Source organism: Motacilla alba, chromosome 7 (genome assembly GCF_015832195.1).
Source record: "Motacilla alba alba isolate MOTALB_02 chromosome 7, Motacilla_alba_V1.0_pri, whole genome shotgun sequence".
Classification (NCBI taxonomy): Eukaryota; Metazoa; Chordata; class Aves; order Passeriformes; family Motacillidae; genus Motacilla; species Motacilla alba.
The window spans coordinates 6,721,276-6,747,935 of NC_052022.1; the positions used below are offsets into that span (position 1 = coordinate 6,721,276).

At 40.0% G+C, this 26,660-nt stretch overlaps 1 protein-coding gene across 2 annotated transcripts in view; it reads left to right on the plus strand.

Annotated features, from left to right (window-relative positions):
* Positions 1 to 26,660, plus strand: part of TMEM163 (transmembrane protein 163) — an 87,771-nt gene that overhangs the window by 47,232 nt on the left and 13,879 nt on the right. For both annotated transcript variants that reach the window (XM_038143094.1, XM_038143093.1), the window contains 3 exons: positions 5,847 to 5,890; positions 7,012 to 7,103; positions 20,661 to 20,757. In XM_038143094.1, the coding sequence (XP_037999022.1) occupies positions 5,847 to 5,890; positions 7,012 to 7,103; positions 20,661 to 20,757 (233 nt within the window). The remainder of the gene's footprint in view (positions 1 to 5,846; positions 5,891 to 7,011; positions 7,104 to 20,660; positions 20,758 to 26,660) is intronic.

Genomic DNA, 26,660 nt, shown 5'->3' on the forward strand with positions numbered 1-26,660 from the left:
CTTGCACAGGCTGGAATATTGCTGGAATATTGCTCCTGAGCAGCTCTGGAAATTGCTGCTAACTCTGCCTGGTGGGAGCTGCCTGATTTCTGCCTTGACAAACAGCTTTCCCTAAAGAAGTGGTTCCTGGTGTTCATCTCCAGCAATGCTGGCAAAGAGTGCCACAGAAAATTGACAGCTCTGGTATAGTTGGCTGACCATTTATTAGTGCTCCACTCACTGAAGGGTGGCAGGGAAAGCTTGCTGGAGATAGAAGATATTTCAGCAGCTGTTAAAAGATATCCCAGACATTATTTTTTTCTTTTTCTGAAATCAGGGACAGATTTACTGTCAGTGGCTGTGTGTCTCTGTCATTCAGGGGCTTTATATCAGGCTTCTTTATATCACTGCTGTGCTCAGTTTGCTGTGTATTGCAGCTGGGTCACTGTATTCCCCACGAGGATAATATTTCCATCATTTGAAAAGTTATCCCTTGTTTTCTGTAGTAGGATTATTTCACAGTTCAGGATTGGGCAGTCCTGTGAGTTTGCCCAGTCTGGCCCATTTGTGGGACCTGCCAGGGGAGGCCTGGCTGCTCTTTTGGTGGCAAAAGGGGAGGTGAAAACGAATCAAACAGTAGTGAATCTGCAGCCTAAGTGAGGTTGAGGACTGGTCTGGTTTGCCATTCTTGGTTCCTTGTTACTATTGCTGAGCACCATGGTATAATGGATAATCCATTTCAAATGGAAACAAAAAACATGTAAGCAAAGGGAGTTAGGGGAGAACTGGCATTTCTGGCACTCTCATTTTCTAAGAACCACAAAAACAGGTTTTAAAAGGTTCTAAAATTGAAACATTGAAAAACGAACCTCTTAATACAGAAAATCCTGAAGTCAGCAATAACAACAACAACAAATAATAATAATAATAATTATTATTATTGTCATTATTTAAAAATCCGCTAACATGTGAACAAACTGGAAAGAACTGTTTTGATTAAACTCAAGAGAAAAACTTTGAATAAAGTCCTGAAACTTTCTTCTATAATAATAATAATAATAATAATAATAATAATAATAATAATAATAATAATAAATGAGGAACACATTCAACTTATGTATGCTGTTGTATCTCACTGCAGAAAATAAAGTTATGGAAGTTTGCAGCTGCTGACCATTGCCAAACAAACGAGCAAAAGAATTAACTACATAATAGACAAGGAAAGACAATTATTCCTGGAAGGCTTTTCTACTACCAGTAGCAAAATTTGTTGCCTTAGTGAAACTGCAAAGATGTTTTTGAGGATGCCTTGAGGATTTTTTGTGGTTTCTTGGCCTGAGAGTGATGCCACAGGCAGTGGCAGAGCTGGAGAGTTGATGTCTGACTCTGGGGCCTCGTTCACTCAGTCCCAGAGCTGAACTTCCCCAAGGACTGAAATCTCCCAGGACTCTCCTGCAGCTCAGTGTTGCTGTGACACCTTTCAGGCAGGTGGAAAAATGAACCCTCTTGGGGACTTCTTTACAGTTGGTGGTGAATTGTAATGAGATGAAGATCCAGGTTCGATGTGAAGTTTAGGCTTCACTTGGTAGATACATCACAGTGCAATGGTGCTGAGCAGCAGTGAGGGCCTTTACCTCGTTGATGCAATATAAACTGAGAAAATTGGCCAAAGATTTTGTACTGATAATGTTTTTACACTTTTGCCAATTACTTTGGGATAGAAAAATGAATCTAGAAGGATGACACTGATGGATAGCTCTGGATCTACCCATGAAGATAAGGCAGACTTGTGTCTGAGATACTGAATGTGTGGCAGCCATTTGTAGATGCTAATTGCAGAAATTTAATGCTTGTGCATAAAAATCCTTAAATTCTGCTGTACTAGAATTCTGGGAAAGGGAGAAGGCACCTGAGGCACCTGTTGATTTGGGTCAGTAGCATTTTTAACAAGTGTTAACATTATCAGATGTGTCTGTTCTTTGCCTTCAGTTGTTGTGAGGGATTTTTAGAAAATAACTGCTTATTTGTTTTTCTCTGTTTGGAATGGATTTATTTTGAAATATTTGTTGCAACATTAGTTTTAGATGTTTTACCAACACTAGGCAATGAAAACAGACTGTATTTCAGTCTCACTTCTGATTCAGCAGAACTTCCAGTTCCTCTTGCTCGTGACTGTACAACCTGCAAGATCTGCATTGAAGTATATAGAGACATAAACCCACCACTTTCAGCAGTGTTCAAATTGCCTGACTGACTTCTGCCAAGTGCAGGTCATGTGCTTTTGAAGCCTTGGTATTTTATGTGCTGACATCCAAGTGTGTCTTTCAGAAAGCCCGATTTCAAAGCAGACGTGATGGAGTGATTGTCCCATCTAGGAGCTGCCTAAAAAGAACTTTTCCCTTTCTGTGTAGGTAAGAGGAGATTTTTATGACAGGTGGAGGAGCAGTTTTTATCCATCTCTCATTTGTAGTCAGACTCATCCCAAAAATTTTTGTTTGAAAGATCTGGAGTCGGAGTTAATTTTCTATCCTATTTCTTGTCTCCTAGCTTTGTACAAAAAGGTGCCAGGGAGCTCTCCCAACACAGGTGAGGAAATGAGAGTCCCAGGGTAACAGCAGGGTCCTCACCCTAGAACAAATTTGAGCTGGATTGAACCTGCCAAAGGCTGGTGGCAGACTAGATGTCTGGGAAGTTAAATTGGAACTATTCTGTGGAGTTAAAGCCTTAGTTACATGATTTCTCTCTGAGGCACATGAAATGAATAAAAGCCTTATTTTGCTGAGGGTTGAATGTGTGGGAAATAGGCTATTTTTTTTTTTTTAATTTGGAATCACTTTGAAAGGGGTGAAGGAATTCCTGCAAAACCTGACCTGCAGGCCAGCAGACTTCACAAATTGATATTGCTGTGCAAGTGGAGACAGAGGCAGATTTGTTGCTTACTGTGCTGGCTCTATTTTTAGCTTCTGACTGCTTGCAAGTTCTGCTTACAAATGTCAGGAAAATGCATTAGGATTATCTGCTTTATTGTAGAGGTAATAAAACGTCGTCCAATTTAGCCAATAAAAGAGCTAAAAGCAGGCTCCCCTGTCATGGCAGTGCAGCTGCTCAATGTGGCCTCACAGTGGTTTTATGCTGCCTCCTCTGTTCTTTCCTCATTTCTTGTTTCCCACCATTGTTCTGGCTCAGTGTGGAGATTGGGAATCTCTGGGGGTTTTTATTCCCATCTGGGAGCAGCTGAAAATGCACTTTGGGAAGAGGGAAGGTGAGGGATCAGCAGAAGCTCCGTGGCTCATCCCTGCAGTGCCCTCCTGGAGCCCAGCAGTGACTCTGGAGGCAAAAGGACCACAAGTATTCCTCTGCCCAGGGCTCTCAGATGCTTGGCTGCTAAGAAATACCCCCACAAGAGCGTCCAGCTCCAGTGTCTGCAGTGGGAACCAGTTGGTTTTAGTGGATGTGGTTGGTCTGGTGCAGCCTGTACTGGCTGATACCCTGTAATCCAATATTAGAGCTGCTTTCACTGCCACAGAGCCTGGATTCATGGACAAACATCCTGTTTAGCTGGGATGAGTTACTCGGGGGCTTTATGACTGTACTTGCCAGCTAGAAGTATTAATGTGCTGAAGTCAGGGCTGAAGGTTCTTTAATATTGCTATTTGACTCTGAAAGAGAAAGAAATGTGTTGTTTATTTCATTAGAAAACCAGTATAAAATATAAAACCAAATAAATAATACAGAAACACATCTTTCCAGTGCTTAAAAGCTTTTTATTACCTTTATTATGGCCTTCTACCACTAGAAGTTGGTGTTGTATGATGCCATTCCTAGTCATATTCACTAATTAGAAAAAGGTCTGAGCAGAGTTGTGGCATTGCTAGTTAATACTTGTTTTTCATTGCTGTTTTAGATAGCTCAGGACAAACAGATTGTGTGTTACTGCTGTGATAGAATCCATAAAATAAAAATAGTTCTCATGCAGAATTCCCTGTGCTTTAAATATATCAAATATGTCCCTTCAAGCATCCTTAAGGTGTGGAACTGCTATCTGTATGCAGTTCATCACCAGAGAAATTACATATTCATTTTTAAAGGAACCATACAATTAGGTAATTTCAAGTCTGAATCTGAGTTGGGAAAGAAACTGGCAATTTAGTAAAAACTGAGGAGTTAATTCCACTAGAGGGATAAGCTAGAAATAGGAGTAAAAGTGTTGCTTTGAACTGCATCATATGGAAGCAGCAGTGACAGGAACATTGCAAGTTTGTATGTACCTGTGAATTCCCATAATTTTTTTTTTTGCAATGTCTGCTGATTTTGAAACGATATGCCTCTAAGGAGGCAGACAATGAAAATTTGATAGGCAATATATTATTATGCAGTGAAGTGTTGAAATTTGCAGATCACTGGCAAGTCTGACCAAGAAATACAGCTTCTTTTTTTACCTAGGGAATGAAGTGTGGGAGATTATGGTTTTAAAATGAGAGGGAGATGTAAATCTACACTGTTTCAGTACTCTTCAACTTTGAGAAAATTGGAGTCTGGAGAGGAACCTTGCTGACTTTTCTTTGTTTTGGCCAAATGTAATGATAAAGCCTAAATATTTGTGACATCTGGCTTGCTTGTGACCACATCTAGGTCTTAGATACATTACAAAAAGGGTTTGTTTTTTTTTCCCATGAATTTAATTTCTGTTTATCCAGATAAGTGCCACAGAACTGCAGCTTGCTGTTACTGAAAAGAACAGTCAAATCATAGTGTCTCTGTTCTGCCAAGCTGCTCTAATGAACACTGAGAATTAGATATTTGTCAGCCTGAGATTGACAAAGTCATTGATGAGTCTGTTTTTTTTGCTTTATTTGTTTTATTTTCTACAAAAATATGTTCTTATTAAGTTAGCTGATATCTGTTCATAGAAGAGAAGGCAAATCAATCCTTTTAGGCTTTATTTCAAGCCCTCTTAATACTGGAGCTGGAGTTCTGTGAGTTTATTCAGGGAGCAGGGGTTCAGGTGACCCTTCACAAAACACAGCAAGAAGGATGGAGTGCTCAGTGCCTGAGAGCTTGGCTGGGCTTGCTGTGACCCTGAGAGCTGCATTTGGTGAGTCCCATCTCCAGGAGACTCCTCTCCCTCTGCTGCCTGCTTCTTCCCTGCTATTCCTCTGGGCTGTTAAGTATTTGTTCTGGCACAGGCCTTCCTAGAATTGGAAACCGAGGTGATGAAATTAGGATGTGAAGAGTAAAATTTTTCAAATTGTGTTTTTTTCCTAGGTATTAGCACATTTTCACTCTTGGTTATTTTTTAGAAGGTACTAGGTGGTCAAAACCAGGACTGGTGCAAACTTTTCCTCCTGATGTTTTTGTGTTGGAAGCCACTGCAGCAGTGGGATCTGAAGGATTTCTTGGGGCTGTGTGAGTTACCCTTGGGCTTTTTGCCAAAAAAATGGCACTCAAGAAGTCTCAATGGGCCTGTGTGGTTTTCTGTCATCCAGTTCAGGTGGCCTGAAACTCCTGGCTGGAGCAAGGAGCACTCTGAGATGTGTTAAGTTTTCTGGGAGTTTGATATTGTGGTTTCAAAATGTTTCTGTTAAAATCTGCATCTAAAACACAGCTTGTTTCATGAGCAGACTTTCTGAATGCTGCTCAGTCTCCCCCGCTGCAGTTTTGGAAGAAATTTCTTCAGTGTTCTGATCATTTCCTGTGGCACAAGGTCTTTTTGTAGACATTTTAAAAGTGTTGGGTCAGGTTGTTCTAGTGGGAGTTGGGTGAAAGTAAATCCATGTGTTAAAACTGATTTTGTAGCTCTTGAACAACAGAAAAAAAAATGCAAAGAAAGTTTAAAGTGAATCTAAATAATATTTTCTTTCTTTCAGCTGTCTCCGTAATGAGATACAGTGCATCGTCCTTTGGATTTGCTGTAAGTAGAGATACAATTGAAGTATTATCTACTCTTTTTTTTCTTTTCCAAGGGCTTTTTCTGAACATGAAATACTGCATTTTTTCTTATGGTAAGTTCATGGAAAGATGTGCAAAGTCAATAATGGATTAGAAAACATATTGTTGAAGTCAAGTATTGGAAAAGGTGGCAAAGATACCCTAATTATACTTTTTCAGTTTCTGCCTATTAAGTCCTATCCTGGAGTTAAACCCCATGTTTATACCTTATTGTTGATAGATGTTATCCAACAGATATGGTTTTCTTATACAAAATCTCTCAACTACAAATCAGTTTTGCTGTTGAACTTGAACCAAATTCTGAAGTTCCCTTCTGAGCTGTTCCCATTGAAGCTGATGGTAAGACTGCTCTTGACTTTGGGATGGCAGCTTTCCTCTCCAGTCCTTGCCATGACTTTCCAGATTAGTGGCAGAGCAAAAAATTCCTAACGACAAGCAATGACTCATATCAAATAATTTATCTTTAGCTTTCAATTTTGAAGGTCAGATTGACTCTGTAGGAAGTTTGACATGGGAGTGAAAGTTCTTACAGTGGGACAAGCCTAGTTTTCAGTGCTCCTGACACCACATCTGCATTAATTGGGAATACAAACATGGCGATTTTGCTGATGATACAGAATAATAAATTCATATAGGATGAAATTTGGGTGGAATTTTGGAGAAAAAGTTAATATTTTCTTGGTTGGAAACAAAAGCTCTTGCAGGAAATTAGAGACTGCAGGCATTTTTCTACACTTATTTCTTTACAGTCTTTGCATTAAGATTGTATTAGTCTTTTTACTCTTGGAGTGCTACAGTGGCAGACTGTGATGTTTCGTTTTTTCTTAGCTTCTTCACAGGTGATAGATTAAAAATTCAAATTTTTTATTCCTTTGATTGACTTTCTGAGCTCTGAAGTGTATCACTGTGCAATAATACATGGCAAAAACATGACCATCAATTCAATAAACGTAAACTGTGCTTTCATTAAAGTGATTTATTTGAAGCTGCTTTGTGCCTGTGCAGCAGGATGGTAGATGCTTTGCTCTTAGTGCAGGGCACATTGAATGGCCCACAGGACAATTGACTGTGTCTCTGTTGCAGTTTGATGCCACCCTGGATGTTTTGTCATCAGCGATAGTGTTGTGGCGTTACAGCAACGCGGCCGCGGTGCACTCTGCACACAGGGAATACATGTGAGTACACTTCAGTTCTTCTGCCTGTGCCAGGGGCCTGCAGAGCTTTTGGTGTCAAGCTGGGAGGCTACACATTCCAGAGCTTTGACAAAAGCATTTTGTCCTGTCAGCAAGTATTCTTTCCTTCTGTCATCTTACTCCTCGCTCCCAGACGCGCCATCTCTCCCTAGGAAAACCTCCTGTGGTTGTGATTTTCAGTTTCTTTTTAGCCATCATAGCAATGGTTAGGTCATTGCAATTTGGTTTCCCTTGCAGCCCCTGTATCGAGTGAACTGTGTTTGCAATCTGTAATAGATTTGTAAATCTTTCATTTTGCATCTTACTGGATTATTCTTACAGGAGTATGTTTTCTGAAATTGATGCTCGTATTATATTTGTATTTCTCTCAAGAAGTTTGAATATGAATCATTTAAATATTTTTTTAAGTAAGAGTATAGCAGTGATGCATGTCTTCTTTATGCTTACTTTGCAAGCAGATTTTTTCCATATTAAAAGTTTGATTTATATGTCCCATGGGGGGGAAAAAAAGTCTTTACATATGCAGTGCAGTATTGATCACAGTGGGAATTGTGTTCTGCATCATTGTGCAGCATTTCTATGGGTGATTCATATGGTAGCTGAGAAGATCAGGTGGAGATTGAATCAAGAATTTTTCCAACTAGTGCTTTAGAAAGATTTAAAATTCCTACTCAAATTTTGGGCATCTAGGTAGAGAATTGCGGGACATTTGCCTGTTTTGGTGTTTTCTCTGGACTGCCATTGCTGGCAGCATTCCATCTGGCTGGAAAAAAGTTCAACTGTCCCCTGGAATGGACTGAAATTTTACAATAAAGGGGAATAAGGTAGGTTCTGTGCTGAAACACCTCTAAGGATGTCCCTTTAATAAAGGGCAGCTTGATGAAACTAAACGTTGCATAACTGGTGGGATAAAAAAAAACCAAAAAAAACCCCACAGAAAACCAACATGAAAAAGCCACACTGGAGGGTCTCAATCACATCTTTGCAATCTTCTTCTAAAAACTAAGGAAAAGTAAGCAGTATTTTTACATGCCTTAACTCGGGCTCATGCAACAGCTTGCCAGGGCTGTGAGTTCCTTTCTGGCAGGGCTCCATACAGAACAGTTTGGAATAAAAGGCCATAAAGGACTGATGTGGCATTGATTCATAAAAATAAATTCAGAAAAATGTGATTAAAATTAGTCTTCCAGCACAGATTTGGAGATTTTAACAGACATTTTCTTAGTGTCTTGCCTTTGTGGGTGTCCAGAGAGATTCCTGTCAACATTCAATTAACATATTTTTTAAATCTTCTGTTGGGCTTTTCAAGTGAACCTTGTAAAATATTTAAATAAGAGAATAAATTCTGATACAAAAGAAGACTCATCATATCCCTATGGCAAGCCAGTAGAGTGAACAGGCAAAGTAGTAAACATATTTTCCTAGTTTTTTATGCTCATTTTTAGTTTGCTTTCATATAATCCTTCTGCTTTAATAAGGCTGAATTAAGTCAGTGAATTACTTGCCATGCCCATTAGTTGAAGGCAGTTAGGGTTTCACTCTGAGTTCAGTATCAAGTGAAAGAATGTTCCCATATGCTGGGAATATGAATCACTGGATATCAGCCTGGTTATCCCTGTTTCCAGAGCTGATGGGAGAACCCCCACAGTACTGACAGCAAAGTGATGGTGAGATGGTTGTAGTGCTTAAGGCAAACCTTACTGTGTCAGATTTTTGAGGGAGCCACATTTCTAATTTCCTGTTGTGTTTAATCAATCTCTAGCTTGCAACACTGCACGTAATTATTTTTCCTCCTTGACACTGGGAGAATATTGCAATGATGCCTGCTGGCTGCTTGCTCAGCTTATGAATAATCTTTGCATCATATCTGCCTCTAACTCCACCTGGTCTGTCACCATCCCTGTTTTCTGTGGGCCTCCTCCCTCAGACTCCTGAGGTTGTACCGTGTATTATTCCTGGTTTTGTGTGCTTGGCCATATTCTGTTTTAGTGCAGGGGTCTGTTCACCAGAATAAGGTGTGCCAGAGTAGCTTCAGTTTCGTTCTTTATTTACAGATCTGTCTTTTGTTGATTTAAATATTGCACTTGTCTGTGCATCCTAACAGATCTGAAAAAAATCCTTGTCTCCTTGGCAAAAGCCAAGTGGAATTGCCAATTAATTGTGTTTTGCAAATTTATAAAACTTCCTCTTTCATAAACTTGACAGCAAGAGATTGATCCAAAATCTGTTAAAATCAGTGTAAAGGCTCTGATGGAAAGGCAGCGTTAGAGTCAGTCCTAGCTCTTGGACGTCATTGAGAGAGAGCACAAAGATAGACAGAAAAACACACCCCCAGGAAAAGGCACAGAGAATACAGCCTGACTCATGATGTGCTATGAATTAAATACTGAGAATAAAATGCTAAGATGTGAAAGAAATGCGTAGTCTTGCTTAGGCTGTAGCCATATGGCAGTTGGAGCTGCAGCATTGATGGGCTGGCACTCCCAAGGGTACAGAAGTGCTGGCTGTGCCAAGTTCTGCTGAGAGGAACCAATGCATTTCCATTTGACTCCGGGGCAATTGGAGTGCTGAAACCATCATGCAAATGTGTCCTGCTGAGCTTAACTCCGTTTAATGTGTTTCATTTTTATTAGATCATTTGATTTCTCTTGTTTTCTGGGGTGAGATGAGAAGGTTCTTTTTCAGACTTCATCCCTTTGGTTCATCTCTTCCCTCCGGGGTGTCAACCACAACACACAGCTCAGAAGAGGCTGAACCCCTGGCAGTGGCACCAGCCCTGTAACCATTTGTTGATTCTCCAAATTCAGCCATCTCAAATGTCTGCTTTCACTGGGAGGATTGATGAGAAAACTCCTTTTGCTCCAGAGTCCTTTACTGCCTCTTCTAGAGCTCTGTCTCCCTTCCTGCTGCTGCTCAGACTGCTCCTGGATGTGTCATTGGTGCCCACATGAAATAAAAGCCAAGGCTAAAAACATTTACCAAGATCAGGAATTAAACCACTGCAAGATTGAGACACTGCTTGACTCTGCCCAGCTGGCTCATTAATGAAAGAGTATGTGGGAGTGGGATGAATATTTGATGTTTTTTAGAAGAGTCCTTGAAAGAATTGTAGGTCTTGAGGCAATGCAAGAGTCTGGAAGGACTACAGATATCTGGGAAGAGAGTCAGAGTACATGCATAGTTCATGAGTACTTGATCTACTCAGTGTGATCTGCTAGGTTGTAAATTAACATGCAGGAAATGTAAAGGTGCTGAACAAATCATCAAAAAGCAATGATCAAGGAATTAAAGAAAGAAAAAAAGTGATGAAATAACTGGAGAAATAATTTGAAATCTCCACTAAAGATGAAAATCTGCATCTGAAATTGACTGAGGTATTTAAGATGTGCAAAGAAATGTCAGTAGTTCTCCTGGCTGCTCTCCATAACCATTTTACAAATGCCTTGAATATTCTGCCCTTTTGTAAACCCTTAGCAACTTGGTAGCTTATTGGGTTGCTGAAGCAAATACAAATCTGTTGAAGGAAGAACTTAATTGACACTGATTTGACAACAGTGGCTTTTCAGTGCTTAAATAAACTCAGTAAAAAGCTGTAGAAGAAATTTCTTAATAGAAGACTGGAAAAATGTCTCATGAGATGTTGAACTAGTCACTGGCTGTACAGCCAGGGGCAGCTTTTAGCTTCTGTTAAATTCAGGAATGCAGGACTTGGCTGGAGTGCAGGAACTGTGTCTGAGGAGAAAGTGAGAAATACCACCAAAAAAGGAAGGATTGGAAAAATAGAACAACAAACTACATGTACACAGCCTTGTGGGAAAGCTTTAAAAATCAGAACTCTTTCAGTACAGTTGGTTGGAAAGATCCTGCTTTTCTGTACAATGCAGTACGAGGACCCAGTATCTGCCTAGGCCTGTGAGATCCAGTGATTCTGGGATTTTTGGCTACTGGGTTTTTTATTGCAAAACCCAACTCTGTACAGCATATTTAAAACAGTGATTCTTGACAGTTGCAGCTGGTGTTTGCTCTATATTATTTTGTTGATGGTATCAAGTTAAATTCTGTGTTTCCCAGGAACCAGTCTGTCAACATCTTTCTTAACCCAGTGCCAGAGTAAATAGGAATCCTGACTCATTATGAACATTCTGGATTATGGCAAGAGCAGAAAACACACATTTCTTATGTTTCTTTCACTGTTTTGGTGTTGTGGTTTTGTTTGTTTGTTTGCTTGGGTTTTTTGATTACGTATTTGAGACTCTGGCTATTACCTAATAAGAAAATAAAGTTATATCATGGACTAACCATTTTAAACACACTTGTGGTGCTCTGTGTTGCCATGACATAATACATAATGAATGCAGATATGTCCTTTCTTTTTTTCTATTAGTGGAGCTGTCATCTGAAACATGAGCAGTAGTATTAAAATTACAGGAATTAAAATCTGCAGTGTGGTAGACATGGGTGCAGATATCTGTCATACCTCCACCTGCTTCTGAGAAAGCTTTTTACCAGAAGGGAAGAGTCATTTTGCAATTAGACATTACCTAAATGCTTTGCTATGTGCCTGTAGCTTAACTTTCATCTCCACACCTCAGCTGTGGCTGTGGATTTGGTACTTTCAGGATGCTGAGCCCATTTGCTCCCTGAAGAATGCTTGTTCTGGGGATTTGCTTCCTAATAGGTTCCCGAATTATGGGGAGGAAGAACTGGTGTTCTCACCTGTTTTGACATTGAGAAGAACACAACTGTAAGAGCTTAATCCAAGAATTTCTTATTTAGCTTCAGCCAAATAGCTAAGAAAGATATTTGATTGCTCCTCATCAGAAATTATGTGAGAAATCACATGAGAAAATGTGATGAGACCCTAAGACAGGGAGAACCTCTCCTTCCAAAGTAATTGGAGCCCTTTTTTCTCTCCTGCTCATGTTCAGATGACACCACTTGGGAATATTTGCCCTGGTATCTGGTCATGGGGAGTCTTGCAGAAGTTATACTGAATACATGTGCATTACAATTAGGCATATGTGGAATATGGGGATTGTGATGTATCCTACTTTTGCACTCAAAGCTTGAAAGAATTAGAAGCCACCTTTTACGGCTGTCATACTGCGAAGTTAGGTCTGGCTCTTCTCTCTTCCTCTGACTCTAAAAGAAAGCATATTGATCTATATGGTTCCAGGGCATATTCTCTCTTGGTTCACAGAATTAAATAAAACCACCCAATTTTTCAGTATTTCTATTGTATTTAAATTTTCATGTGAGAGTTGGCTCTGCTGTATTGGTTAACCCAGCTAAATGAGCACTGTCTATTTAGGTAGTGTTGAATGAAAATAATCCTCTGGGTTCAGACCCAACATATCAGTCACATTGAAAAAAACTGTGGATAATTTTATCTATACCATACACATGAAAGAGACTCGAAGCACAGATGGCAAAATCCACACCTACCCACAGTTCAGGGCAAACCTCTGTGGCTGGAGGCAAAGCTCTTTTGTGGTGAGTGAATGGAATACCTAAGTGATCTGGAAAAATGTCAAATGCATGGAGCTGCAACCAGCAAACAACTCAGAACCCACCTCTGCAGCTCATGTGTGGTTCTCAGCTACCAGGGGTTTGGCCTCACACATTTTTATGTCTCTCCCACAGAATGAGGCACAATAAAGAGTTTTCAAAGGGAATGCTCACCTGTGCTTGGATATCTGCTTTGTAGGAGGAGAAATATAGTTTCTTCTTTACCACACTTAAAATTTCTAAATCATTTTTTTCTTCTGAAATATTTGGCCACAATTCTACATCCAGGTACAGCGCTAGATATAAGAGGTGCTTCATTAGGCTGATTTAATAAACATCATAATTTCTCCATAAATTCATTATCTCATATTCAAAGAAAAGTAAATCGATCACAAACTTTGCTCTTACCCAGACAGAAATGCATTTATGCCTTGTGCAAACACACCCAAAAAATCATTGCACATATAAGTTATATTAAATATGAAATAGAAAATGTATATATTTATATATTCTAAAATCTGTTTCAAAAACTGTGGCATCTGTAGACTTGGCAATGATTTTACTAGATCTAGATCCAAAACCTATGAAAGCCTTTCCTTTTGCTTGACTGGTAGTTGATTAAGCAGGATTTGTGTGTTTTGCCTAGTATTTACACATAGGCCTATGTATATAAAATCAGGGATATGATGTTTCCTGTGCTGGAATTTGATGATCACCATCAAAATGAATATTACAGAAGTTCTCAAAAGGGTTTAATTTCCAGGTTCAGGGGAATGGCAGTCTCTGATCATCTGCTGCAAGGGAGGAGCAGTGCAGGAGCCAGGAGGGTGGTTGTAAGGCAGGTGCACTCCAAGTGCAGCTGCAGAGTCTGTGCAGACCTAGAAACTATGAAATAAGTCCTGAGAGTTTTTGAACTCCCCCCAGTTGTAGAAATGTCTGTTAGCTTTTTCTGGTAGATATTCCATACCTGGAGTATCAAATTATTTGTGGAAATGTTGCCCCAGTTCAGCTGCATGATGTTAAAGTGTGTAAATACCCTGTTCTGCAGCAACTAGTTGAAATCCTAAGGGATAATAAAAGTTTTAGAAGGCCTGTAACACTTCCAGCATGAAATGGCTCCCTAGCAGAGCTGATCTGAGTCTCAGACATAAACAGCATTTCCCCTCCATGTCTTTTAAGAAGTTAGACCATGTGATATCACAGCACACTTTTCTAACACAACAATTGAAAAATGGATTTTCCATGGTCATTTGGACTATTACTTGTATTCTTTTTATTGTGTAATCTCGTTTGAGCTTATGTTTTTTTTTGTATGGTGAGAAAAACAGAGTAGCTGTAATGATGCTGCTCTGGATCCTGGCAGTTGGGGGTGGATTATGGAACATGTGTGATGAACAGCAAGCCCACTTTGTTCCTTTTAAAGAGAGTCTTAAATTGACTCCATTCTCTCCTCACTGAGCACCGGGCAGGTGTAAATACCCTGAACAGCTGTGATTCTGTACAGTTTGGTGTCCAAAACCTCTTCAGGAGCTACACCTGATAACAGAGAAGCTACACCAGTAGCTAATATAACTGCCTAATTGGACCCAAGGAAGCTTTAGGTTAGCAGCAGAGCATGACAGGAATCTCAAGACTGAGGCTGATGTTGCATCTTTTGCCTGTGTATTACCATAATATGTCACAGTAGCTAGTTCTTTTTGGAAAAAGTCCTTTAATGAGTTTAAGAGGCAGATGTTGCAGTTGTTGGAGTTCTGGATGTCACCCTCATGAAAAACGTGACTGCCACGTTGCAGAACAGCAGCAAATGTTAGTGAACAGCTGCACTGTAATTTGGATTTCTGTGTTTAAGGGAAGCAGCAGCAGAGCTGTGGCACAGTGTGTGGTACACTGGAAAGGCCCTTGTTGCCACAGAGGTGCAGTCCCCACAATAGAGCTGCTGCTGTCACCTGCCCCTGCTGTGCCTGGGCTGTGTGCAGGGGTGCTGTTGCTGTGCTGGCAGACATCCTCAGCTCAGCTGCTTGGGGCTCCCCTCTGCTTCTTTTCACACCCTTTTTTCATGGCAGGAGTGGCCCTTGCTCAATTGCCCCTATTCCTCACTTGTGTGACAGCAGATTTTCCCTACCCTGCTTCTCATCATCTCCATCAAGCAGATCCTACTGATTGCCACCAGAAAATAATTTTGGGTGACCATATTTGAACCTTTTCCTCCAAATCCTTATCCTTTAGAATCCAACACTCAGTTTTGACTGCACTTGAGAATTCCTGGGCTGGGTGTAACTGGCATTTTACACTTTGCTACTATAAGTAGGCTGTGAGAGCTGCCATAGTTCCAGTGTTTAAACAGGCTGACAGCCTCTCCTCCAGAAGAAATGTGGGGCAGGTTATTGCAAGTTCCAGATTATTAATGAAGGAGCAGTCACAGAATGTGTGTTTGGTTTGGGGAAGGAAGAATGAAAAACAAGAGTACCATCAAGGCAAAGAGATAGTAAAGGGTTCCTCTGATGTGGTTAGACGTGGAAGACAATTGAGAAAAAAGTATAGACACAGAATTAGAAAGTGAATGAATACTTGATGCTCAAAAATATTTTCCTAACTTCTGACAGCAAAAACCTCCTGGACAATTGCCTTCTGTGTTACACCATGTGACTTCCCCTGAATGATTCCCTACATGATATGTACTCTGTCAGCCACTAACACTAAAATCCCTTCTAGTCATAGGGAAACAGGATTTAGCACTTTTACAGTTTTTATTAGAATAATTACTTTAATAATTTTTTTCTTCCTTAAACTCTAGAGGTTTTATTGGTGGGTTTTCTCAGAGATTAAAGTCTGTATCCATCATAAAACTGATTTTCTCAGCTTTGCTGAAGAAGCTCACGTTATTTCTGGGCTTAGAGCTCATGTTGCTCTTGTTGGCCTGCAGCTCATTTTAATGTGAAGTCAGAGTTCCTTGCAAAGTAATATTTTTTACCACTTCAGTGGTGAAAACAGCCTGCAGAGATTTTAACATTTCCTTTTCTGTGGGTTATTAGGAGTCATTAGTACTGAATGATCTTGACAGAGCCTGCAGAGTTAAAGATTTTGTGACTAAAAATTAATAGGTTCACAGGATACTGCAGCTTGGAAGGGCCTCAGGAGGTCTCTGGCACAAGCTCTTGCTCAGAGCAGAGTGATCTGTGAGATCAGAATAAGGCACTCAAAACTTCATCCAGTTAGGTTTCCAGAACTTCCAAGGATGGAGGCTCCACAGCCTCTCTGAGAAACTGTTCCACTATTATTCCATGGTGGAAATCTCATTTCTCTTAGGAAAATATAACGTGGTAAGATTCTTAACAATCAAGGAAAGGCAGAATTAAAATAGAGTAAACCAGCTCTTGTAGAGTAACCAGAATACATGTAGAAATTAGAAGTATTGTCTTTTGTTTACAGCACTGTGGCTGCCAGAGAATTGGATGAGGAACAGAAGCTTGTTTAGATGGCAGCTTTGCAAATGTGAGAATAGAGTTTCTATCTCAAGAATATGAATACAAATCCTAGTGCTTTATACAATGATTTTTTTTCAGTTCTTTTTATGTTTACCCCTGTAGCTCAGCTGAAATGATCAAAATGTTTTCTGTGAGTAAGGCAAGCAATCTTGATATCTGAAAGGAAGTTTTTCAGTGAGAACAATCAATCTCTGGAACAACCTCCCCAGGGATGTGGCAGAGTTCTCATTGTGGGAAGTTTCCAAGATGCAGTTGGACAGGGTGCTGAGAATCTCATCTAGGCTCCCCTTTGCTGTGACAGGTTGGACCAGATGACATTTGGAGGTTCCTTCCATCACAGACTCTTCTGCTGTCGTGTGAGCCTCTTTGCTTTGGCAAAAGCAATAAATGCCCCCAAATTCCCCCCAAAATAATGTATATAATCAAAACAGGTCAGCTAATCTGGGTTACTGCTGCTGGGTTACTTTCAATGAATGAAACAGGTGGAAGAATAGAACAGAATTGAAAGTAATTAGACTGCTCCTGACAAACTTGTTTTATTCCACATGGTGTCATCATGTTTCAGGCATTAGTTTAATGAACTGGAAGCATAGTGGTAAAAGTTTCCAGGCTGTAATAGACAAACCATCAAGTGCATGACACCCTTTTCCCTCCCTACTGCCCCAAAACAACTCTCTGTGAGCTGCTAGCAGAAAGCTGACACATTTTTGCAGATTGTGTTCATATGCATCGCTAATTTTTTCTGAATCCTTAATTCTGTTGTCCCACCTTTGCTGCATGAGAGCAGATTGACTTGAGAGGAGGAATTACCAAGGCCTTCATTGCAAACTGTCATTGGTACTGTGCTGCTGTAAAGATTTGCCAGGGAGAGAATGGGATGATAATTAAGAAGAGGATATTTTTGCCTTGGCTGTTTCGTGTCAGTCAGTTGATATGAGAAAAACTCAATTTTCTGTCACCCTTGTGTAGCTTTTCCCTGATCACTTTTGAGGTAGTTTATAGCAGAGCTCGTTACTCAGCATATATTTGTAATTTCATTGCTATTATCTATTTATTTTTTATGAAATGTAGCCAAACAAGTAGCTGAGAATCTAAACCTGCAGTCTTACCTCAATCTTATTGCTGCTCACCTGGAGGAGCAGCCTCTTTATCTGAAAGGGGTCAACTCATGGAAAGGGCGTTTAGTGTGGCAAGACCATGCTAAAGGTAAAATTGCTTCATTATGTTGAAGATTAATCACCATAGAAATCTGAGTGAGATTAATCTCCAATTCTGTGTTGGCAACATCACAGAATTTTAGTCTTATCACTGTAGGGAATTATAACAAAGACTTGCAAACTTTAAGATAGAATTAAGGCTAACTCCACGAATTAGGAGGCTGTTCTGCTGCATCTGCTGAATGCAAATGAATTGGATCATTGGAGTTACTTTCCTTAGGAAATTAATTTTATCATAAAATGAGGGGGAAAAGTGCTAACTTACTAATAGCAGCTTGAAAATTGAGTTTGTGGAGATGGAAGCCCCCGAATCTCAGTACTTTTCATAGCTACCTGCTTAAAAGCTATTGACTTATGCAAAGCAACAAAGTTTTGATTAAGGAAAAGAATACCAGGTACTTACAGTGATTGATTTCCTTTTCTGGTTTTCTTATGAGTTGCCAGAATTTGTCATCAAAATGAGGAATTGTGTCTATTAGAGCTCCACACAGGGAATATGTGATGGAAGAGGTGAGGTGGCAGCTGTATGTGCAGTAATGCAGTTACACTGATCTGCTTCTGATGGGTGTGAAATATCCAGGGCTGCTGTAGTACAAAATGGGCATTTATAGGGCTGTATAAATATAAATAGGTTGTATGTGGGTTGTAATACTGCTTTCAAGAAAACATCTTTGGAAAATTGTCAAGATTCAATTGTCAGAATCAATCTTTTGTTTTTAAGATTTATACAGGGGTCTGATTCCAGAAGTGATCTAGCAGGGACAAAAGTTCCAAAGCTGTATAAAGTCTTTGATAGTTTTGGGTGTCTAAATTATTTCACTCTCGATGCCTGAAGCTGCCATACAACCAATTCAACAGAGTGTTTCATCTGTGACAAAATGATACAAAAAATTTGACAGAACTGATGAGGTAATTTCCATACAATGAATTTACACTTCATGTTGTCTTCTGTATTTTCACATATAAATACTGCCTCAAAAACCCATCAAGAAGTCTTGGGCAGATCATGAACAGCTACCAACACCTACAGCAAACTAAAGAAGGCTTGATGGTTTCACTGTGAAATCTGTAATATTTAATTCTCTTGTAGTTTTTATTACTCTTGGATTCCAAATGCAATTGCTTTAAGAAAAAAAACCAACCTTTGAAAGTTTGAGCTGTAGTTGAGTTAGAAGTTGGTTGCTGCCTGAATATCAGAGAGATGCCCTCACCTTGTCCTTTGTGAATTAGTTTTCTATTCTTCAAACTATTCTGAAAGATTCCAGAAAGCTTATTGTTTCTGAAAACCAAATAAAGCTTTTCCATGTTTTAAAATGTTTTGACAAAATTTTCTCTCTTCCTCCTTCTTTTTAAAAGCAATATATTACATGAGACTGGGGAAGATTCCAGATTTATGCATTCTTCATTAGAGCTTTTCTGTTGCCTGTCAAACCTGTAGCAATCCTTTTGCTTTACAGATCAATTACAACTATAACTATTTAGTGGGTTCAGTGGGAACCTTTGACACTAACTCAGGTAGAAATGGGTGTAGAATAAGGACATGATCTTCAAGAGGTGCTGGAGATGTGAGTCAAGCGTTAGGACAAAGCTATCAGAGCTGTCTTTAAATTCTCTCTGTTATCAGTCCACCCTCACTTCTGCATCAGTCCTCTTTCATTAGTTTTTATGGGTGCTTCTGAGTTGATTTAAACCTGTTTAGAAATAGCAGTTTGCTCACCTAATTTAATTGCATGTTATTAATGAGATTGCATTTGCCAAGCACCTTGGCACTAACACCCTTGGTGTGCAGTTGGAAACACTCTTTAGTTACACAGCAGTGATTGTTAGCAGATGGGAGCGAGCTGGCTTGTGTTAACATTTTTGTGGTCTAGGACAGTGAAAGCAGAGCATGCTTACAACAACCAATTGCAACCAAATTGCAATTAACTTGTTCATTAAGTACTACAGTTTTTCAGATTAATTTTAGGAGGTTTGTTATTTTTGACATTTGTGATTGAGTTTTGCATGGTTTGCAGTCTAGTTAGAAATTATTTCTTTCTAGCAAATGAGATTAAAAGAAGACACAGTGCAGTGTTGTGTCTTAGCGGTTTTGCAGATAAATCAATACACTCAAGAAGGCAAAACCATGTATTTTTTTTTGCTTGAAGTACTACACTCATGAATTTTGCATGGCTGTGGATTCCAAAAGCCAGCATATAAAGGAGAAGCTAGGTTTGCTAAATATGAGTACTGAATGCTTATTCAAACCCCAGACTGCATTTCTGTCTGCTATTAATACTCTTGTCACTGTTGGTATCATCTTCCTTTTCTTCTATCTACTTCAGCTATTTCTGGGTAAGTAGGTGGATGGGAATTCTTTTGCCACAGTAAAACTGAGCTGGAGAATAAAAGAAACAGATCAAAGTTGCTGAAGCTGTTGTGTATCTGCTGGCAAATTTGCAAAATATTTGGGTGGTTGGCAAGTCCACAGAGATAACCCCAAACTCTCTGATTTTTGTGGGAACAAAATCGAGCCAGTGGTCAGGGCATTCCCCAGGGAATGTTTGCCTGTCTTCCTCAGAAGTGTGCAGGGAATAAAAGATGTGCTGAGGGAAAGGGAAGATGCATTCAGTGGGCATCCAGTGGTAGGAATTGCCACAGGAAGGGTGATCATCCACAGTTTCAAGCTCACAGATTTGGGGCTGTGTTGGTTTAAGCCTGTTGGGGGCTTGGGATAGAAGAGCTTGTCTTTCAGAATGGCTGTCAGATGGAATGTCAGCATATCCTTGCAGGAAGTTCATGTATCTTATGTCAAGCAGTCACTGGCTCAGCAAGTACCTTAGGCAAGTCAGCCAGCTTTTGTGGACCAGTTCCTGAGTCATCTCATGCCTGACTGGGGAGGAAAGGGGAGGAAACAGCTGTTCCAGGTTCTGTTATGCTACTGACCACATTTACCAAATATCTCTGCTGGCTTGGTAAAGAGAATGAAGTTCCCTTCATTATTTCTAATGGGAGATCCTAGCAAAACAAACAAACACAGAGAAACAATCCTTCTCTGGAGGGCTCTGTGATAAATCATCAGGAGCAGAAGTGGCAGGTCATTCTCTCTGAAACATCAGAGAATGGAACATCATCTGCTGTGCCCTGTCTTCTCATACATAATCCAGGTTTTAAGAATGGGAGAGGAACTGGATGTTTCATTCTGTTCTTTAATTTAAGCCTCTATCTTTAGCTCCTGAAGACTTTTTTTATTATTAATATTCGGTCACCCTCTGTTACCCTGGAAGAGTTGGCAACTTCAAATATGTTCTTAACATTTCTTTGTATTTTTTTCTATTTTTTTCCTCCAGGGCTTGTGTTATCTTGGGTGTCATATTCCTGCTGTCATCAATATGTATTGTGATCAAAGCCATCCATGATCTTGCAAAGAGGGTGCTTCCAGAAGTGGTAAGGTGATTTCTGTTCTTTCAAATGTTCTTTATTCCCTGCCCTGCCAGTGGGACTGAGAATTGCCAGTGTCTCCTTCTAACAGCCCCACTGAGCTCTGTGGAGCTCTAGCGGGTGCCTTTCCTGCCTGGCTCACCTACTGGCCCTACTCTTCCAGCAGTATTTTTTATTTATGTGATGGAGTCTAGTCAACTTCTGGAGTTTAATTATAGATTATTATAGGTTTGACCCCAAATCTCTCTCAGCATAACCACTTAAAGCTTCTCAGAGGACTGTGAGAGTTCACTTGCAGAGAGGAGGCCTCTCTGGGCTTAATGAATGTACTAGAATTTTATGAGAAGAGTGTTTCCACAGTTTACTACTCCAATGGCTTCACTATTTTATTTTCAGTGTGGAAAAAATATATTTTTGGATTATATTTTAATGTCTTCCAGCTCTTGCCTCCAACTCCAGAGCCATGTATGTGCAGGGATAAAGCAGGTGAGGGCAGCATGCTGGGTGAAAGAGCTGGCTTTTAGACTGACTCACCGTGGAGCACCACAAAGGGCTTTTCTCCTGCTCTCTGCTTTCTTTTGGCTGTGAAAGCAGACCCTACCTGGCCTGTGGAGCAGCTCTCCCCAGTGGCCTGTCTCTCAGCTCTGCTCTGGCCTGTCCTGCTTGCTTCCTTTCAGTACTGGCTGTTAACTTCTACTCATCTTAACAAGCTGCTCACTGGGAAAACCATTTGGCAGTGGTTCCACTCCCACAAGACTCTTCCTAATGTGCTCAAATAAAATGAGGCTTCAGTGCAGTTGTTGTTTGCACAGCCTGACTCAGAGCTTTGTTTTCAGCCTTTGTGAAGTTTGGTCTGGTTGTGTGCTCAGCCTTTCACCTCGAGGATTCACCCTGCTGAGGGCCATTCTCAACACAGCACCACACAGAAACCAAAACTCCTTCCTTTCAACCAGGAGATGGAGGCAGAGCTGGAAAATCAAAAAGCCAAAATGGAATTCCATCTGTTACCCACTGCTAGCAGTGCAGATGACCTGCTGGGTCCTGTGTTCTCATGGAAACGTGCAAGGAGCTGGGCAATTCCAGAAGCTTGTCTTCAGTAGTTTATGGAAATCTGGGTGAACATGGGTAACACAGCCCATGAGTGAGCACATTACTGAATTGAAGCCAGGTGCATTGTTTGACTGCAGGTGATTCAGGTTCTCTTTGCATTTTGCTTGCCCTCTTTTCCAGTCTTCATAATTTACTGCCTCCTCAGCTTTGCCAGCGTTATAGCACGTGGAGTTCACCAGCCTGGTTCTGTCAAAATGATCTGGGTTAGCTTAAACACTTTCAGGAGTCAGTTCCTAAACCCAACCAAAACATTTTGACAGAACTGGGTTGGGGGGTGAGCATGGGGCATGTGAAGAGGAGGCAGGTGAGGGTGAGGGGAGACCCTGCAGTGATGGTCAGCTGAGGAACAGCTGCTTAACTTGTCTGTAGCCAAACAGTGCAAACTGGCTACAGCTTGACTCCTGTTCAGTGAGAAAATGAAATATATAGTCCTGACTCAGTGAAGGGGAAGGGAAAAGGGAGGTTACAACCATAATTAAAACACTCATTTTGGTGGATTTTTGGTAGTGTGTATCAGGTTAACTTGAAAGTCTGAGTCTAATTCATTGTGGGCAAATGCTCTAAGAATTCTGTCAGTAGGAACAGAAATGTAAAAGTTGTTTCATCTATATCTTACTCTTTCATCATTACAAGTTCCATCTACTAGAGAGGGCTCTATTTCTGACAAGGGGAGAAATGTCTCATATTTGGATTGTGAAAATCTTTTATTATTTGCATTTTATGATTTTTATGATTTTTATGATATTGTACTTCCTCATTTTTAACGGTTTTAAATGCAGTCACAGTAGGAAAAGATACGGAATCAGACCTATACATATGGATGGATAATCTTCCTCCTGTGACTGTTCTCACTCATCTAGGCAGTCAAGTACTACCAGCAGTTTGAAGGATGTATCTGGCAAGGCATGGGCTGTGGATGACTGGTGGCAGGGTAAAAGCCACACACACACACACTCCTGAAGGATTTTCATAGCTGGCAATTCTGCCTGGAATGTAGGTTGGAGCATGGGATGAAAAGAGATGGTACTTTTATTCAATGTGTCTTAAATGACATGGCAAGGATTTTAATTTCAAAGCCTTTCAGTACAACTCCCTGTGGGAAACGGATTCAGCAAGGGCTGTGTGACAGGTGAAATATCTCTGTGCAAACTTAGAATAACAGTGAAAAATGGGAAGTCTCAGAGGACAGCAGCACTGCTGCAAGTCATGGCCAGTGAGGTGTAATACCTAGGGGTTGCCAACATTAAAAATAACTGGGGGAAGAGGATGTTGTTGAATAGAAACCTTTCCAGCTGCCATAGCTGTGCCTGACTGTGATGCTGATTTTCAGGGTGCTTGTTGCTCCCTTAGCTGCTCTAAGCAGAAATTGTTGTTCTTCTCAGTTGTTTGGGTCTTTGTTGATTGATTGTGCTCCCAGCAAAGCTGCACCTGCCCAGGCCATGTCATCAGCATCTGAGCCAAGGGGAAATCTGCTCGAATTTCATCAGTAGCAGGCAGAAGTTTCTTCCTCTGCTCCTTTATCCAGGGTGCTGTCTTCTACTTCTTGGGCCACTGATGAACTAATTGCTCATGATACTAATTTCTGTAGTATCTTACCATGTAATTTGGTTTTAATGTATGGATACATATCATATATATATAACAGGAACAATGCTTTCTGTTAATAGTTTTTTGCATAGCAGTGAAGTAACCAGTTCTGCATCAAAATAGTGACCTGAAATATTTTCTGCTGGTGATATCTGTGTTACTGGGGTTTGATATTAACTTGCTATTCTGAGACCAGGGAATTATCCTCATGGTGTGAGCAAAAACAGTACAGTAAGACCAAGGAAAGGTAGTGTAACTCCACCAGTGGCCCAAACTGATAAAAAACTGGGGTGAAGAGCTCAGCATTAAATTAAGAGGATCTGTGCCTCAACAGAAGTTTCACATGTGAGTCAGAGTCCTATGACTTTTTGGTATAGTTTACATCCTTATTGCCCTTTATTGCAGCAAAGGTCATTGAAGATGTGGGTAATTTTTAAAGAATCTTGTGAAATTTTAGCTGTGTGACTTCAATCTTAAGGGAGATAATGTGACAAAAACCCAACTGGAAAATGTTGCTCTTGGTGTTCAGATGCTGGACACAAAGTTGGTACTGTCAGCCCTGCGAATGGAGATGGTTTGGAATGCACTGCTCTATGTGGGGGATTCAAGATTAACCTATAGATAATAATAATGCAAAGCAACATGACTGACTGCATTCTTCTCAGGACTATAAAGTCTCTTTTTATGTCCTTATTTTTGGTAAAATTCAGGAACTTTGTAATAATTTCTCTGAGTTCATTTTAAATTGCAGAAGTTTTGGAGAAAATAATATGATATGGACAAGTTTAATTTTAGGAATTAAACAGACTGGGTACTTAAGTATCTGCTTGCTAATGGTAAAGAGCTATGACTAAAATCCTAAAAGCAGAGTCAGTAACTTTTGAATAATTCTGGATCAATTATAAGAAGTTCATTGTATTTCTTGTTCCTTATGATATAGACTGGTTATATGTATCTGTCAGTTCTTAATATGCACATAGCAAAAAAGTCTCTGGGAAAAATTTTGTGAATTCTTTGATGTAGAGATTCCGTTGTCCTTAAAGTGAATCTTGAAAGAATTGCTTTCATGAAAATACTAGCAATAAGAGAAAATATAAAAATCATGTGATTAAGAAATAATTTGAAGTATTTTTCGAATGTTTTGAACAGATATTCTTTTGCTTGTATGGACACTTAGAAACAGGAGTCTTCTGTATTGTTGCCATTTCACAGGATGATTTCAGGTGCAGGTCTGGCTATCCTCAGAAGGATTCAGAGGACCAGGAACAGAATGACAGGTTTACTGCACATTAATGGCATTTCCACCTTGACTTCCCCATTCTGTAAGGGGCTTAAATGCCCACAGGTTCTTGTTAGGCTGCAGAGGGGTGGGTGCTGCTCAATTTACAGGGCAGGAGCTCATGGTTAGCTCACTCAGGCATTTTCCAGTCACTCATTTGAATTCTCTTTTCTTCCACGCCGAATGAAATTTTGTTGAAACCCTGTGAATGACAGTACTCCTGATCTGCACTGGCACAGGAGGGAGGACAATTAGAGCTCCTGACTTTTGTATTTCTAAATATTGCTTCTGCCTTCCTTTTTCTGCTTCTTGTTTGTGTTATCTCTTGCTGTGTCTCAAGTAAGAGTAACCAATAGGTAGTGTTATGTCACAACACAGGCTTTCAGCACAGACAGTGATTTTGTAATTCTTTTGAATGCCTCAAAACCTTGGGAAACACAGAAATAGTGGATTTCTCCTTTTGGTTCCCTAGCTTGATATGCTGAGGACTAAGTAGTTAACTTTGGCATAGCCTGTAAGGCAGGATATGAATGACTAGGTAGATTAATTAGTTTAAAATAACTTGGATGAGTTTAATGAGAAGTGTTTGTCTGGAATTTTGACTTTGGTAGTGTGTGTCTTTCCTACATGCAACAGCAACCATGGCCCTACTGGCCCAAAAGCCCCAAATTTGGTATTCAGTGACTTTCTTCATGCCTTTCTTTTTAATTTTATCTCCATCTTTAGATGAGGAAGCCTGGAGAGCCCACAGAATTCAAAGGATAAGGGTCACCAGGGATTTATGCAATATGTTCATTTTTGCAAATTACTGTTTAGCACTGAATTGACATTTTTAGAGAACTTTAACTGTAGATTTCATTTCCTGCAGTTAGCAGCAAGTCCAGAAATTGTCATTATTAGGTAAACTTAAAGTTTTCCCTTTGCACAGCACTATATTTATACTATAATTAAAAAGAAGCCTGCCCTGAAAAATTATATTCTGTGTCGGGAGAGTTGGCCAGACAATTAATTATACACTTACTATATAATTCTGTATTTTTATTAATTATTCATCTCTTAACTGTGTGGAAAAGTTAATTTTCAAGGAACTGAGATATAATAATAATCCTCAGGGTTCAAAACACAATCCCTTGTGCCAATGTTTTTTGGTATTTGTGACATAGAGCAGTGTTCTTCAACAATGATCCATGGAGTGGCGTGTGTCTTGAAATGAATTATTTACTGAAGTCATGAATTTCAGGCTTGATGATAAGGTAGATGTAGGAGAAATATTGCAACTGAAGGGATCTGCTTGTCCAAGAGGGCTGGAAAATGCCAGTGTTGAATATGTGCAGTGAGAAGTGGAATGGATCTTTTTTGTCCCACAGTTCTGAAGATTTTTGCATTATCTTTTGTGAGCATTAAAAAACATATGATGAGTCTCTGATTCTTGGAGAGAGGAGTAAATGAGGAGAGTAGAGTTTTCCTATCACTTCCAGAGGGCATTTGTGACCTCACCTTGGATTTGTAGAGGTGCTTCATTTTCCTTTGGAGGCAAATTTGGGTTTGGAGTGGAGACAATTTCTGCCAGCACGTACGTGCCAGGCGCTTTGTCGAGCTGTGGCCTCCATTCTCACTTGCCTGAAAATATTTCTAATTAAAGCTTCCTCATTTTGAGAATTTAGAGATGTGATGACATTTTCCACTTGCCTTGGAGCACATTTGGAAGGAAATCTTGCTGTTTCTCTCCTACTCTTGTATCTCTAGAATGCTTCAGTTTTTGGGTAAGATTCCTTTACAGGAGCTGTTTAGAGCTCACACCCTGCCCCCAGCCCTTCCCAGGATCTTTCAGTGCCACTATCAAACCCCAAAAATGTGGAAAGATTACAAAACCCAAAGAGACCAAATTTTATACAGGAGAGAGAGATGTGCCATTAATGTATGTGCACATTAC